Source organism: Leptosomus discolor, chromosome 1 (genome assembly GCF_034619465.1).
Source record: "Leptosomus discolor isolate bLepDis1 chromosome 1, bLepDis1.hap2, whole genome shotgun sequence".
Taxonomy (NCBI): Eukaryota; Metazoa; Chordata; class Aves; order Leptosomiformes; family Leptosomidae; genus Leptosomus; species Leptosomus discolor.
Window position 1 is genome coordinate 74,235,662 of NC_141391.1, and position 14,936 is coordinate 74,250,597.

The following is a 14,936-nucleotide window of genomic DNA, read 5'->3' on the forward strand; positions in this document are numbered from 1 at the left end:
GCGGTTACAGGACCCCCGCACGGCCGGGCTGCGGCGGGGGCACTCCCCGCCGAGGGCCGGTACCGGCGGGGCTCGCCCAGGACCCTGCCGCGGGGGGAAGCCGGGCGGGGGCTGCGCCCGGGAGCGCGGGGAGCGGCAGGATACCGCCCCCCCCTCGGGGCTCCAGCGGAGCCGGCCGCGGCCCCTCCCCGGGCGGGGGGTGGGGGAGGGCTCCCCGCTGGGGTCCCCGAAGGGCGGGCGCGCCCCCCGGACCGACCCGCGCTCCCGGCCGCGGGGGCGGCGCGGGCGCGGGCGCGGCGCTGCGGCGGGGCCGCGCCTGCCAGCGGCGGGGAGGCAGCGCCGCCGCTCCCGCTCCGCTCCCGCTGCCGCTCCGCAACTTTCGGGCGAACACCGCCCCCCTCGCCCTCGTTCCCCCCCCCACTCCGCCGGCGGCTGGTAAGCGCCGGGCTTCCGCGCCCGGCGGAGGACACGGCGGGGAGCCCTGCCCGCAGCCCCCCGGGCGGCCGCTGCTGCGCCCGGCGCCGCGCACATGGCCGCGGGAAACTTTGGCGGGCGGTGTAGGGGGGTGTGTGTGGGGTGGGAAGGGGAGAAGGGCGCCGCGGGGATGGGAAGGGGAGAGGGGAAGGATCGGCGGAGCGGGCGCGGGGGGTGGGGGGCAGGCGGCAGCTTCCGCGGAGCGGTGCGGAGCGCCCCGGTGCGCGGTGCGCGGGCGGGCGGCGGCGGAGGGGAGCGGTCGGCGGTCGCCGGGCAGGTGCTGGGCGGGCCGGGGCTACGCGTGTGCGGAAGGGAGCGGCGGCCCCGCAGTGGCCGGTGCAGAGCGGAGCGGCGCGGAGGGACCGGGACCCACCGCGGGGCAGCCCCGGCTGGGCGGGGGGGCAGCCCCGGGGGGCAACCCCGGGGGGGCGGCTGTTGGTTTGGGCTTTTCGCTTTGCTGCGCCGGCGGGGTGGGGAGAGTAAGTTGCCGAGCGGTGTAGTGCGGGGGGCACAGGGTGCAGGTGGAAAACACAGGCAGCTCCCCTCGGGGTGTGTTTTTGGGGGTTGTTTTTGGTTTGGTTGGGGTTTTTTTTGTTGGTTTGGTTGTTGGGTGTTTTTTTTTTTTTTGGTTGGTTGGGTTTTTTTTTTGGTTTTTATTTTTTGTTTTTTTAATAGGGCACAGAGGAAAACGTTAGTGCACAATGCTGAAATTGGTGATCTGGTCGCTGAGGCAGGTATCCGAAAAGCGGCAGTCGTTGGAGCAGCTACATTACTGTCATTCTTCGTGCTAGCGTGAGGTTTATGTGCCTTTGCGAGGAAGGTCACTTTTTACCCCCCCCATCCCACCCTCCTTTTGCTAAGCCGTGCATCAGCAGTGTGAATTCCAAGAAGCAGTAGGTGTTTCTTGGCATTTCAACTGGGATTTTGGAAAGGGAAGCCGGGTATTTAATGGGAAAAAAAAAACTGCGATGGAAGGAAAGGATGCGGAGGCTGCACACAGCCCTGGGTTTGCAGCCGTGTGGAAGTTGTTGAAATAGGTAAAGGGTCGAAATTGGCATTTGGAAAATGGTGACTAGTTACTTATATCATGGACGAATATAAGGGAAAACTGGGCCACTAAGAATTTTTTCTGTTTTGCAGTTTGCTGTCAGCAGAAGGTAAAACACGTCCTTGAAGATAGACAATTTTACATAAACAGCTGATGTTTACATAAGCCTAGATAAGTTTGTGAAAAACAGAGATAGCAGAAGATGCGGTGTTAGCTGAACTCGGCTATCCTGCTGTTTGTCCGTGTAATAATTTGTCTTTTTTTTTGTATTGTTGCAGCGTAAGAACAAAGTGAGCAGCTGCACCTTTACCAAAGCAACCACCTGCGTTCCTCCTCTCCTCTGGAATGGACAATGGGATGGTCTCTGACTTTATCATGATCAAAAACTTCTTCCTCTTCTGTGTTTCCATGAGTTTAGCCAGCCACTTCGGGTGAGTTGCCAATTGCGTTTGAATTTTTGCTGCATCTTTTTTTTTTTTTTTTAAGGAAATGAAAAACCTTGGCTCCGTGTGGCACGGAGCAGCCGAACAAAACAAGAGGGCTTTGCATTTCATCTTAACGTGCTAGTGTCAGGGGGAAGGGAGCGATTTGCTTTCCTGCTCAAATTTACTGTCTCGTATCGGTTCTTTATGCCCGTAATGCTGTTGCGGGGAGGCTTGGGGGGCTCAGGGAGCTCAGACCAGGCCTGCAGCTGCTGAGTGCTCTGACCTGGGCGTAGTGCAGCCGGGAGCTGCGGTGCTCCCTGCCCCTGTGGCTGTGATGAGGGGGGCTTGCACCTTCCCTCTCACCTGGCGGGTGCAGGCTGTGGGCAGTAGTGCGAGGCTGCAACAGCAGGACTCAGCGCATGCTGCTAGCTGGTACAGGCTTTCCTAGTGAGTAAGCTAAGATCGTGACTGCGCAGAAGGATGGCTGAGTTTGAAACTTGCTAGAATGATTAGAAATTGTGTTTCCCTGAAGCATATCACAAGGAATCCTGTTTCTCTATTTTTGCTTTGGATGTTTTCCTTACGGTGGTGTTCTGAAAACTGTATTGAAGAAATACTCCTACTATAGCTCTTAGGAAAAAAAAAAAAAAAAAACCCAAACAGAAACCCTTTATGTATATGTTTTTTCCTAAAGCCAGAGATCTTAAGAACTTTCCAAATTCGAGCTATGCAGTGGAATCTAGAAGAAGCATTTCGCAAGTGCTCTGGAAACGTAGGTTGATTCTTTTTTGTGGAGGAGAACAATTATTTATGATTTCACCAGGAAAAAAAAATGAATCCTCCCAACGTGCTGATTCACAAGCACACCCATCAATTCCTTGCTGTAAGAAGATACAAAATGGAGATGCAAATCAGTTTCTGATTTCAAGCAAAGTGATTTTTTCCAGATTGCAACAGGGAGAAACACCAAACTTTGAGTGATGACTGTCTATGCTGTAAGCAAAACTTAGCCCTGTCTCCAGCGTGTGTCCTTTGGAGGCAGGAGGAAGCCTGTGACCACAGTGGCTTATATGAATGGTTGTAGGACTGCACACTAAAAAGGATGTAAAGAGCTGCACACTGATTTGTTCACCTTGGAAAAGCTTGGACCTGCTTTCACTGCGGTCTAAGGCAAAACTCTCCCTGGACTTTGTGACAGAAATTAAGAGGGCTTAGGTAGTATGGGACTGGTTTTAAACTTCTCTTGATATGGTTGTAATTTGATAAAGTATTACCACATTGAGAAAGTCTTGAGGACTATAACCTTAAGTCCTTTCTGGTTGTCCATCATCCCTGCAGAAGGCAGCACATTACAACAGTTGAGCATGACCTGTTTGGTGTGGGGTCTTTTTACTGTCTTATTCCTCTTAACAGAAGAATAGATAGGTGAGGCTGAAAAAAAAAAAAAGAGGGTTTAACTCTCCCTTTTGACTCCAAAGCAAACACTGAATCTAAGTCCCAGGTAGGAATCGGTGTGACCTGTAACCTGGCAGATAATCAGAACAGGACAGGGGAAACTAGGACACTTGTTTTCTGCGAGTTACTCAAAAAGCTTCTGTGCACTAAAATGAGATCATCACGTAACCTCCCTTCCGCCGCCCCCCATTTCTGATCTAGTAATTTTAGTCCGGGCCTGCAGAGATAAGCAGCTCCAATTCGCTGCACCATTCACACGCTGCCTTAGGGCTGAATTTTGACCCTGCTCAAAAGACAGAGGATGCTCCAGCACTTCTGTTCCCGAGGCAGCAGCAGTTTCAGAGTGTAATTTGCTAAGTGCTTTGGGACTGACTCTTCAGGACAGAACGGTACAATTTACATGTAGGCTGGTATATTAACTGCAAGAATCTATTACTGATAATACTTGCTGTTGCTACCAGGTTCGTTATTAGTTTCATCCATGTTTTGACTGCACTGTTACATTGCAGTGCATTTTGCAGTGTGGTAGATAAAAGTGATTGTTCAAATGAGCACAAATTAAAAAGCAAAATACAGTAGGACATTACAGATGAAGGCAGAGATTTGTCTATGATTCTCCGTAGTCATTCCCTATTTATATTAAATCATAAATACAGTTTTTGCTGATATAGCCAAAGCCACCTTGGGGGATTTTGATGCACAAAGCCTAGTAAAATAAACAGGAATTATGTATCTCAGTCTCCTAGGCTACTTCAGAAAACTCACCAAAAGTCTGTGATTAATGTTTAACGTAAATGTGGAATGACTATCGAGAGTTATCCACATCAATAGGCAGTAGAGAAGGACTGTAGGCATAGTTGCTAGAAGTTATTTAAGAAGAAAATCACTGAATTAAAATTCAAAGATATAGATGAAATGGGAAGAGGATGTGAAGCCCCCCACCATTGTTCGTGTTACAGTTTTATGAGTCTTTTGCAGAAACGGTCCGTTACGAGTCAAGGATTTTTCAAGCTTGTTTGAATTCAGCCTTGAGTTGTGTAATGCTCTAATGAGTTAAGGTATTTCACTGAAGCACTTCAAGATAGTTCACAATTGCCTTGAAATTAAACATTAATAATAGAGCTAGAGAATAATTAGAAGTCAAATATAACTGTGAAGAGTGTTCTCAGATGCGACAGGAGTCTGATTCCTCGTGAGCCCTCAGGGAGCCCCGTAGTGGCAGCTCTACAATGGCCGGCACCATGGGTGACTGCCTGCACCAAGATCTCCCTGCGACGAGGTAGCATGTGGCCGGCCCCATGCCGGCCAGTGTTACAGCATCCTGACTCTTGTTTTGCAAGACCCAGGCTGTCCCCGGGCACATCTCTGGGGACACGCTGGTGACGCACAGTCCCACTGCATTTGCGTTTTGGACGTGCGATTTCAGAAATCTGTCTGAGAGCCAAAACCAATAGGGACGGATGTTGTTGGTGTGCCCACAGTTTAGTTGCCATCTGCTAATAATATTTATAATAGTAGAAACATGGAAAACGGAAGATCCCAATTAAATGTAGCCAACGCAACACTTCTCTGTACACTGTAAGAATTCAGTCTGTGGTGTGTCTGTAGTTTCACATACTTTTCCACTAGCTCACAGCCCTTATCACTAAGACCATAATCCTACTATTTAGGCGAAACATACCTCTCCTTCAGGCTGTTATTTCAAGTTAGTCTCTGCAACCCTAAGCAGTTGGTTCTGCTGGGTTATTCCTTTCCAAGTACTTGCAGATGCTAGGGAGGTCTTCCTCATATTTTTAAGACTGATTTTGTAAGAATTATCATAACCTTATGCAGTCATGCTTGTCTGTTTTTTTTTATCCTGTTTTTCCTTCTCCATGTCTCCAGATAGCTTTTTGAACCCATTAGACTATTTTAAAACGAAGTGCGTACCTAGAACTGCTTGGAGGAGGCAGGCAGACATCAGTCAATTCCTCTGCTGAACAGAAAGCTACAGCTTCAGCATCTCTGTTTTGCTTGGTCTGCCAGCTGGCCAAATAGCAGGCGTGTACCTGCAGGCCTTCTAGCATGAGCTTGGTGCAGGACCAGCCCTGGCACACGTTGTCTCCTAGTGAAGCTGCAGGTCAGTGACCTGGGAGGCTGGGAGTACTGGGAGGTGTTTAATGACCCTGGGAGAAATTCAGGATATTGAACGGGGTGTTAAGGTGCAAGGGTGTGAGGATGATAAGACCTTGCCCTATGAAAAACAGGCTTTCATTGCACTGCTCACAAATTGCTCATTCCCAGAAGGTAGTAAAATACTGCTCTTGCTAAATAAAAGAATTAAATTATTCTTTAAGGATCTGCAAAGACCATTAAAGTTTTGTCATTTTAGTCAGTCCTGTTCTCGGTCCTAATCCGATGTGAAAGAATTCAATCTTCGTTGCACAAATTCACAAAATGCCAGCATTTTCAGATCTCGAGAATCTGTAAGAAAGGGATGGCAAGAAGCTAACTTTGAAAAGTAAATCTGTTTCCTTTGATGTCTGGCCAGCTGGCAGTATCCAAAAGTGTGCAAGTGCATTCTCCACTGTCTTTTCCACAAAGTGTTAATTTGTCTGAAGTTCTAGTATAATTCCAGTCCTATTAAAGCAACTGGAATCTCTACTTTTGAGAGAGAGAGAGAAAAAAAAATAGAACCTTTAATAGCAAAATATTCCTCAGTTGTTTTTCCAGTGTCTTGTCTTTCCTTTTTTTTTTTTTTTTTTTTAAGTTTTGGAAAAATCATGAAATATCAGCCATACGTTTTCCTCTTATTACAACTAAGCTGTGAATAGTACTTGTCACGATTCTGACTAGGTGGCAAAAAAGACAGTGATGTTTAAAATGGTAAACTATGAACTTAGTCAGAAGAGGTAGCTGAGCATCTTTTAGAGAGTTATTACATTTTACACTGATGGGCCCCTTTGTGGCTTCTGATTTTTTCAGTCACCCTGAAATTGCAATATTACATAAATGTGATGAGAAGTATTCCTAGTTGGTTTAGTTTATGTTCAATAATGAGCTTTCAGTGTAATTATCCTTGAATTTTCTTAGCATTTTCCTAAGGTTCTTTTCTTGCTTTATTTTTGTCCATAACTGAAAATGTCTGCTATAAAAACATTTTTGGTTCCAGAGAGGCAAGTATATGCTTACATACTAATATATTGATAAAACCTAATCCTTGGCTGTGTCAAAATAATTAATTTAGGGTATTACCTATTTACTCTCTATTCATAGAGCTATAGTATCTAATATATGCATGTAACCTTGCAAGTACAGTTTAAAGGTCTTATGTCATAAAAGACCTCAGCACTTACTCCAAAATGTGTATTTTACCAGCAATCTCAAAAACAGAAATTAAATGGTAACTTTTCTGTGAAAGAAAAAGTAACATTTGCATTAATGGCAAACAGTAATCCATGTACAAATGCAACTTCACATAACACTGACATTTTGCCGAAATTCAGCATCAGATGCCTTCTTTTTTGGGTGAAGTGATCTGCCAAATCTAAATTGGATTGCAGTTTTGCAGATGAAGTGCAGGCTTTTTGTGAGTCTTTACCGTGGTTGTTTCTCCATCGTTTTCGTCTATTAATTAGCTTTTCTAATGGAGCTACGAAAGTATTTCAGTATTTGAGGTGTGTATACTATTATTGTGAAAGATTTACATAGCTGAGATAGAAGGAAGCAGCATCAACTACTCTTGTTAGATTCAGAGGAGCAGTTATGAGAACTAGCTATATTTTGTCCCATCCCTACAAAAATAGTTCAATGGAAATATTCCCTCTGAGTTCAGTTGGCTTTGAATTCAGCCATAAGCACTAAAAATAACAAGCTTTTTCAAGAGCAGAGAAGCTAGTGAAGCTTTGTATCCTGTGCCCCCAGCACCGTACCTTTGCAATAATCCCAGCTCTGCGTTTGGCATCCCTTGTTCCCATCTCCCATTTGCACCGCCTGCATTTTACCTCTGCGGTCCTTTTCTCCCAGGATCTTTCCTAATCACCCTGCAAGTCTCCTCCATATCTCTTAATTAGCAGAGAGGAGGTGGGCTGGTTTTGCTGAGGCTGTTTCTGAGCTACATGCGTGCTGACTGGCCCAGTCAGTGAGCCAGAGGGAATAGATGACTGCTGACCTCACATTTTTACTTAATGAGGCACTAATTTAGATCACTCTCCCCTTGTCTAGTCACTGCTTCTCATGAAACTTGTAGGAATGAAATGAAGTTTGATCTCTCCGCTTCTTTGTAAGATGCACTGGAAAATGAAAACGGGTTCCTACATTGATATGGCAAAGCAGGCAGACAGCATGATGCATCTCTCTTTCTTATGGAAAAAAAAAAAAAAAAGCTAAAATAAATGAGAAAAGCTTAAAATAGTAAAATAGTATTCTAGGATTTTACCAAAGTGTTAGTTATGGTCACTGCATATGCAGAACCTTTGTAACTTCTGTCTCCTGTTTGTATTAGTTAGGCTGCTGCTTGTAAATATTCACCTTTATTGGTGAGTCCCTTTGATTATGATTGACAAAAAAATATACCGTCTTTTGTCTTGAATGGTCTGACGTGCAAGGATGTGTAATGTTTCTGTAATCAGTTTGCTTCTGCTGGATTAACTGTCTTTCAGTATAGTCAAACATGTCCATGGTGTTGTCTGCCTCAGTTATTAGAAGTTGTGGTCACAGCATCGAAAACAAAATTAATTTGGTCTTTTGACCACAGGGAGGTGGGATGGCCTGCAAAATGGGTGAGATTTGTGGCTATGCCTCCCTCTACAGCGAAGGAGAGCTCCTTGGTGGCCTTGGGCTCTTTGGTGTTGGGCTTGTTGAGAGTTGCAGCGGTGCTGATGGCACTCAGGCCAAAAGGAGCCTCCTTGGCCAGGTTTTTGCTTGTACTTTGGTGTTCCTGAAGATCAGACCCATGCTCCCACCGCCCGGCCTTGCTCCCCTTTCCCGAGAGGCTTTGCAATCCTTTCCTCTTCATGCAGCACACAAGCTGTGAAGGGAGCAGGCGCAGGACTGGGGGTCCCCACGTCTGTGAGAGGCTACATGGCCACCAGCAGCTTGTCCCGAGACAGGTCTTGTGTCACTGAAACTTCCAGACCCATTACATGGGTGTCAGCCAGGTCCCATTAGTGTAAACCTTGTGCAGGTAAAACCAGGTTGAGGTCCTTTGTCTTTCTTTGTATAAATCCTGTTCTGTTAGGTAAGCCTAAAGCATATATTACAAGCATTCTGCAAAGCAAGCGGTTCAGATGGATGCTTTGAGATTCTCTATTTATTTACTGATTATTTCCCTGGGGACTAGTAGTAAATAAACATGGATTTTTTTTTTTATTATTATTATTATTTTATCTCTGGGTGACTGGCTCATGTTGAGTTCAGGTTATTGGAGTGTAAGTGATTCCAGTCTGCTGGCAGGGTACCTGAGGTTCCTAGTGGGGCAGCGTGCCCTGTCATAGCTGGAGCATTTGTTGGTGATTTCAGCAGAGACTGAAACTTGAATAAGCACTGAGTGTGGGCAAACTTGCTGTCTTAAGAGATGCTTATTGCTTGTTGCAGGTGAAGATGCTTATGGAGAAACTTAATGTGTCTGTTCTTTAGGTAAGCAAAGGTATTAGTAAGCAGGGGATTCTTCTAAGAATCTTTAAATGAAAATCAAATGGACTTAAAAATGAGTGTTATAGTTGTTCTCTGAGCTGTGAGCAGCTTCATAGGTCTAAGCCATGGATAAAATGATGAATAAAAACTTCAGAATAAAAACAAATTTAGCCCGAAAGATATGGAATGAGGCCCACTACATGTTGCTGTTATTTGCGTACTACAAGGGAGGACTAATTTATGCAAAAGAGACAGGGGGAATGAAGAACTGTGTTTTCTGTGTGCAGTACATTTTTTGAGATATCCCAGTGATCTGGGGTGGGATTTTTGAATGCAGTGGGAGTTCCATACCCTCAAATAAGGTTAGAGTTCGTCCTTTGTTCTGGCAATAAATTACATAAACTGTGGAAATTAGAAGCTGTTTGGCATGTAAGGATTAAAGAGTACCTTCAGGCAGACTTGAAGGGGTATCCCCAGGCAAACCCGTGCAGCTCCCCTGCCAGCTGATGCAGTTCCCAAAGACTGGAGAGCTCACCCAGGGAAAAAACAATAACAGCTGCAGGGGACAGAGACACGCCAGCGCTGGCGAAGTGGTGGGGCTGGGGTGGGGCAGGGCAGTGCAGGGGACTGAGATCTCCTCATGCCTTATGGTAGGAGGGTCAGTGGGCTCAGTTGTCCCCCAATCCAGCACCCCAGGGTTGTACGTCCATGTCATGGGTCCTTCCCTGGGTCCTCCTCCTCGAGGGACAGCTATTTATGATTGTTTATAGCAGTGATGAAATCGCCGCAGTTCCCCGTGCTGGAACAGCAGGAGAGGGCAGAGGCTTGGAGGCTCCATCGCGAGGTTCCCTTAAGACTGAACTCCCCTCCCCTTGAGGTCAGCACGGCTTTTGACTTGTTTCTTTTTGTTTGTATAAAATAGCTTCTCGCAAACGCCAACAGCATCGGGAAAAGAGGACGCCAATGATAACATCACTATATTCACCAGGATCTTGGACGGTTTGCTGGACGGCTACGACAACCGACTGCGCCCGGGACTGGGAGGTAGGATAACGCATTCGCTGTGGCTGGTCCCCCACTATGTGGAACCGTTGTCTACATGATGCCCTCCCAAATGGGTACCTGCTTCTGACATGGGCCTTGATGAGGGAGTTGTGTTTCATTAGCTAAACAAAGCCCAGAAAGTAGATTTGTCTCCTGGCAAATGGGTCACAATACAAAGTTCACTGAAAGTCATCTTCTTTGGGTCATTGAGGTCATCTGAGGTTGGATTAGGAGAGCATGTGTGATGCATTTTTTTCTGTAATTGAATAGTTTGGTTTTCTTTTCTTTCTGGTACTCCCTGAGGTGAGCGAGACAGGGTGCAAGCAGGTTGCTGCAAGGTTCCCTTACTGGTCAGCATGTATAAAGTTATGCCGGTGACAAAAATGACTGTTAAAAACAGATCCCTAAACCATCCATTTTTAGACAGCTACAGCAAATCTGTATTGATATGTCACTTTGATAACCTCTACAGCAGCTATTTTAAAACTATAACATGCGAATAGTTGCTTGCCATCCTAACCTTGTTGAGCCCTCCTTCAGCTCTCTATCCCCCAGATTTCTCTCATCTTCTACCCATGTGTAAACCATCTGTTATGTTTCTTCCTGGCCCTTTTTTAATCTGGCTACCCCCACCCCTTCCTCTTGTGAGACCAACACATTGCTTTCATCCCTTTCTCTCCTTCTCCTCTCACTTTACGCAGAGATGCTTGAAAATAGGGCTCGATGCTCCTATCTTATGTAACAAACTTCTGAAATTTCTGCCCTTAAATTAAATTAGTCCTGGATTTGAAAAGATGCCAGAAGGACTTAGAGTCTTGAAGATAGAATTAATTTCACCTAACTTTGTACATCTATAATATAGATGTCTGAAATTGGGCAGATCACCCAAGCTGGCAGAGGGGAATAGGTCCTTCCAAGATACACTTCATCTCACCCTGTAGTAGGTCTCAAATATAAGCCAGCAATGTGCGTTCACAGTCAATCACATCCAGGGCTGCATCAAAAGCAGCGTGGCCAGCAGTTCAAGGGAGGGGATTCTCCCCCTCTAGTCTGCTGTCATGGGACCCTACCTGGAGTGCTGTGTTCAGCTGTGCCCCCCACCCCCCAGCGTAAGAAAGACGTGGACCTGCTGGAGCGGGTCCAGAAGAGGGCCACAAAGATGATCAGAGGGCTGAGCAGCTCTCCTGTGAGGACAGGCTGAGAGAGCTGGGGTTGTTCAGCCTGGAGAAGAGAAGGCTCCGGGGAGACCTTACAGTGGCCTTCCAGTACTTAAAGGGGGCCTACAGGAAAGATGGGGAGGGACTTTTTACAAGGGCATGTAGTGATAGGACAAGGCTTTAAGTAGGTTTAGATTAGATGTAAGGAAGAAGTTCTTCACTGTGAGGGTGGTGAGACACTGGCACAGGTTGCCCAGAGAGGTTATGAATGCCCCCTGCCTGGAAGTGTTCAAGGGATGTTCAAGGGTTGGATGGGGCTTTGAGCAACCTGGTCTTATAATGGAAGGGGTCCCTGCCCATGGCAGGGGACATAAGGGTTGGAACTAGATGATCTTTAAGGTCCCTTGCAACCCAAACCACTCTGTGATTCTATGATCAAAACCTGTTGGTGAGAGGAATTGCATCCTTGAAGGGCCTGTTTCTTTCCACTGATTGTAAGAAGACAGCCTGGGCTTCCAAAGGTCAACAACTGCATTTGATAAGGGATGAAATTCCTCCTCAAACATCTTCTTAATGTCAATCTTGGGGATTTTTGGATGATTCAGAAATCATTAATAGAGAAATGCATCACAAGCATGTATTTGCATCTTAAAGTTATTACTAATGCAGAGCCTATGTTTATTACAGAGAGAATAACTCAGGTGAAAACAGACATCTATGTTACCAGTTTTGGTCCTGTGTCAGACACAGAAATGGTAAGTTCGAGCACGTGGCTGCCCACTCCATTGTATTTACTTTGCTAAAGTCATTTTTGGAACCATTGCTTCTATTCAGATCCTGCAATACCTTGACTGTTTCTTTGTGCCAGGAATACACCATTGATGTTTTTTTCCGACAAAGCTGGAAAGATGAAAGGCTGCGATTCAAAGGACCTATGCAACGCCTCCCTCTTAACAACCTGCTCGCCAGCAAGATTTGGACCCCGGACACTTTTTTCCACAATGGCAAGAAGTCTATTGCTCACAACATGACAACCCCAAACAAACTTCTGCGCTTGGAGGATGACGGCACTCTGCTGTATACCATGAGGTAATAACCGGGATCGATTTCTTCTGATGGTGATTCCCAACTACCTCTGCAAATACTTGTTGGGAACGTCACTTCCCCCACTCTTAGTACAGCCGGGCCACCAATCTTTCACACATACTTAGGAGAATATCAAGAAAAGTGGAAAACATAATCACTGCCTACAAGTACCAATTAATTTGTAGCTTCTGCCAGTGCTTAAATATTTCCTTTGATTAAATGGAAGGCATATTCTCAACAGATTTGATGATTCAGTCCAGCTTTTTTTATGAAGATCTGTTCCCTCTTACTGTTTGTATTTGCAGCTGCAGTGCCGATTGCAGGAGACCTGTCTCCAAGGCCAGAAATTGAGATCTTGTTCTGGGGCAGTACATCTTGAACCCTTGGAGCTTTTATTATTTCTTTTTTTTTCGATTTCACTAATAGTGCTAAAAAGCAAATCATCATAGGGATAAACAAAATAAGCTAGCGGCACTGTGAAGCTGCTTTAGGAAGTACTTCCCTGGAAACAAAGCTGGCACAGAATACATTGTCAGAGAAGCAAACTGGTGTCTCAGATCTTCAGGGTTGTGCTCCTCATCTGATTAGAGGATACTGTCAAGCTTTATCATCTTATAACCTAGATATAAGATATAATATCGGTGATGTTAGAGGATTGTCTGAAATGCTTCTCAGGCCAAATCCCACATCAGTGTACAGCAGTTTGCTCATTAAAGGTAATTAGCCTGTAGTAATTAAGACTGCTGTCTATCTTCAATAGGATTTTCTCCAAGAGTGTGGTCATATGGACAATGCTTGAAAAAGAGATGAAAGGAAAAACCTACGGAGCAACAAAGCGTTATTCTGAGCTTTTCACATACAAGCCTGAGACACAGCAAAGTGCTCAGGAGGCTGAAGTTGGGTGCTGAGATGCCTGGGTTTTCAGCAGGCGGCCCCCAGCCAAGGGAGGGGGGAGCTGAGCTCCTGCTGGCACCCCATCCTGCAGCAGGACTGGCTCTGTGGGGCAGAGCCCACAGCCACCCAGTGCCGCATGTTGGGAAGGCGAGCCCCGAGCTCACTCCTGGGGCCCAGTGGTTAAGACTTTTTGGGGTTCAAGGGGAGTGTGCTTTCGTATGCAGGCACCTGGCGCTTCCCAGATTTTATTTCTGGTGTTTTCAACCTGTTTTATTTATTTATTTGTTTTGGCCCTAGCCTTAAATCCCTTCTTCTGAAAGGAAATGAGATTTAGGAGAAGTAAGGTATCCTTTCGTAAGTCCTTACAGCTTTAGATCATCACAATTGTAACTGCTCTAGCACTGAAAAGACTTAGATATGATGGAGGTCCTGTTTAAAAGAAAGAAAAAACTCTCATTTTCTCTTCTACTGTATGTATTGCTGTTCTTACTAGCCCCAAGTTAGTGATTGGCACAACAATAATCTGAAACAATGTGGGGATACGCATACACACTTAAATGAATAGAAGTCAGAGTAACTATCAGAGAAACTTGTTTTCACAAAAATGTTTGTAATGCCAGCCTTAAAACCAGTCTCGCTGCTGCTGGGACTACACTAGTACCACTCCAGAGACTGCTGCAGATGCAATTACCTATTATCTGTGTAAATTACTTGTGCAAGTAGAGTCCAGATCAGGCTTGTAATCATCCAGGAGCAAAACATTACATCGTGTGGTGGATTTGCGGCTGGCATGCTGTTTCTGTGCAAGCACTGGGTTTTGCAGTGTTAAAGAAGTGCAGCAAAGCCCCTGTTCATGAGGCAGGGAGCTGAGCCACCTGAGGTAGCGGAGCAAGACCTGGGTGAGTTCACAGCTGAATCTGAGTTACTCTGTGAAGGTGTCTCGTCTGTGACCATGGAGGAGTATTGTCTGGCACATTAGGTGCCACAGGCTATAGGTATATTGAGGAAAACACAAATGTCCTGCTCAGCATATGCAGCTGAAGAAAAACTTGGGTTTGACACAGACTTTCTCATCGTCCCACTCAGTGCCTTTTCCCCTGGTTTTCACCGGGGGGAAAGTGCTTTGGGATTGATGTTTTTGTAGGGTACAGAAAGACACAGAATGCTTTTGTAACCTAAAAAAACACGCAACATAACTTTTTTTTTTTTAGTAGAGTATTGTGTGTGGGTGTGCATGTGTGTGGAAATAAATTCCCACTAACCATGGTGTATGTGATAAGAAATGGAGTGCAAAGCTTTTTAAATAGCTTGCCTTCCACTATTGCAAGTAATAACTTTAAAAATAAAAGAGTGGCTATGCTGTTCTGTTTAAACACAAGTCAGGAGACTGCTTTTGGAACATGCATAGAGCTGTGCTACTTTAGGGACAGCAGTTTTTTGTAATGGGCTTTTCAGCAGCGTGAGCGATGCTCTGCTGTGGGGTGGCTTGAGGATCCTGTCCCAACCTGCGCAGAGGTGGCTGTTGACATGCAGCCAGCTCCTTCACCTGCCTTTCCATGTCCTGACGAAGGTAACAGTTCAACAGCCCTACTGAAGATGGCTTTCCATGAGAAGCCAGGCAGCAGTGGGCTTTTTAAGGGGAGAGCTGCTTGTCTTGGCTGTGTTGCACTGGTTGAAGGTACTGGGTCTTAGCTGGGGCTCGAGCCCCATCTCCTGTAGCTTCCCGTCAGGTTTACTCAG

The 14,936-nt window shown here is 46.0% G+C and overlaps 2 protein-coding genes across 2 annotated transcripts in view; one reads left to right on the forward strand and one right to left on the reverse strand.

The window, feature by feature from the left end:
• The window catches only part of GABRB3 (gamma-aminobutyric acid type A receptor subunit beta3), a 193,382-nt gene that overhangs the window by 143,728 nt on the left and 34,718 nt on the right, over positions 1-14,936 (reverse strand). The gene's annotated exons all lie outside the window — the stretch shown is intronic.
• GABRA5 (gamma-aminobutyric acid type A receptor subunit alpha5) overlaps positions 1,868-14,936 on the forward strand; it is a 54,941-nt gene continuing 41,872 nt past the window's right edge. Inside the window, exons 1-4 of the mRNA XM_009958657.2 lie at positions 1,868-1,953; positions 9,938-10,059; positions 11,904-11,971; positions 12,085-12,305. Of these exons, the coding sequence (XP_009956959.1) occupies positions 1,868-1,953; positions 9,938-10,059; positions 11,904-11,971; positions 12,085-12,305 (497 nt within the window). The remainder of the gene's footprint in view (positions 1,954-9,937; positions 10,060-11,903; positions 11,972-12,084; positions 12,306-14,936) is intronic.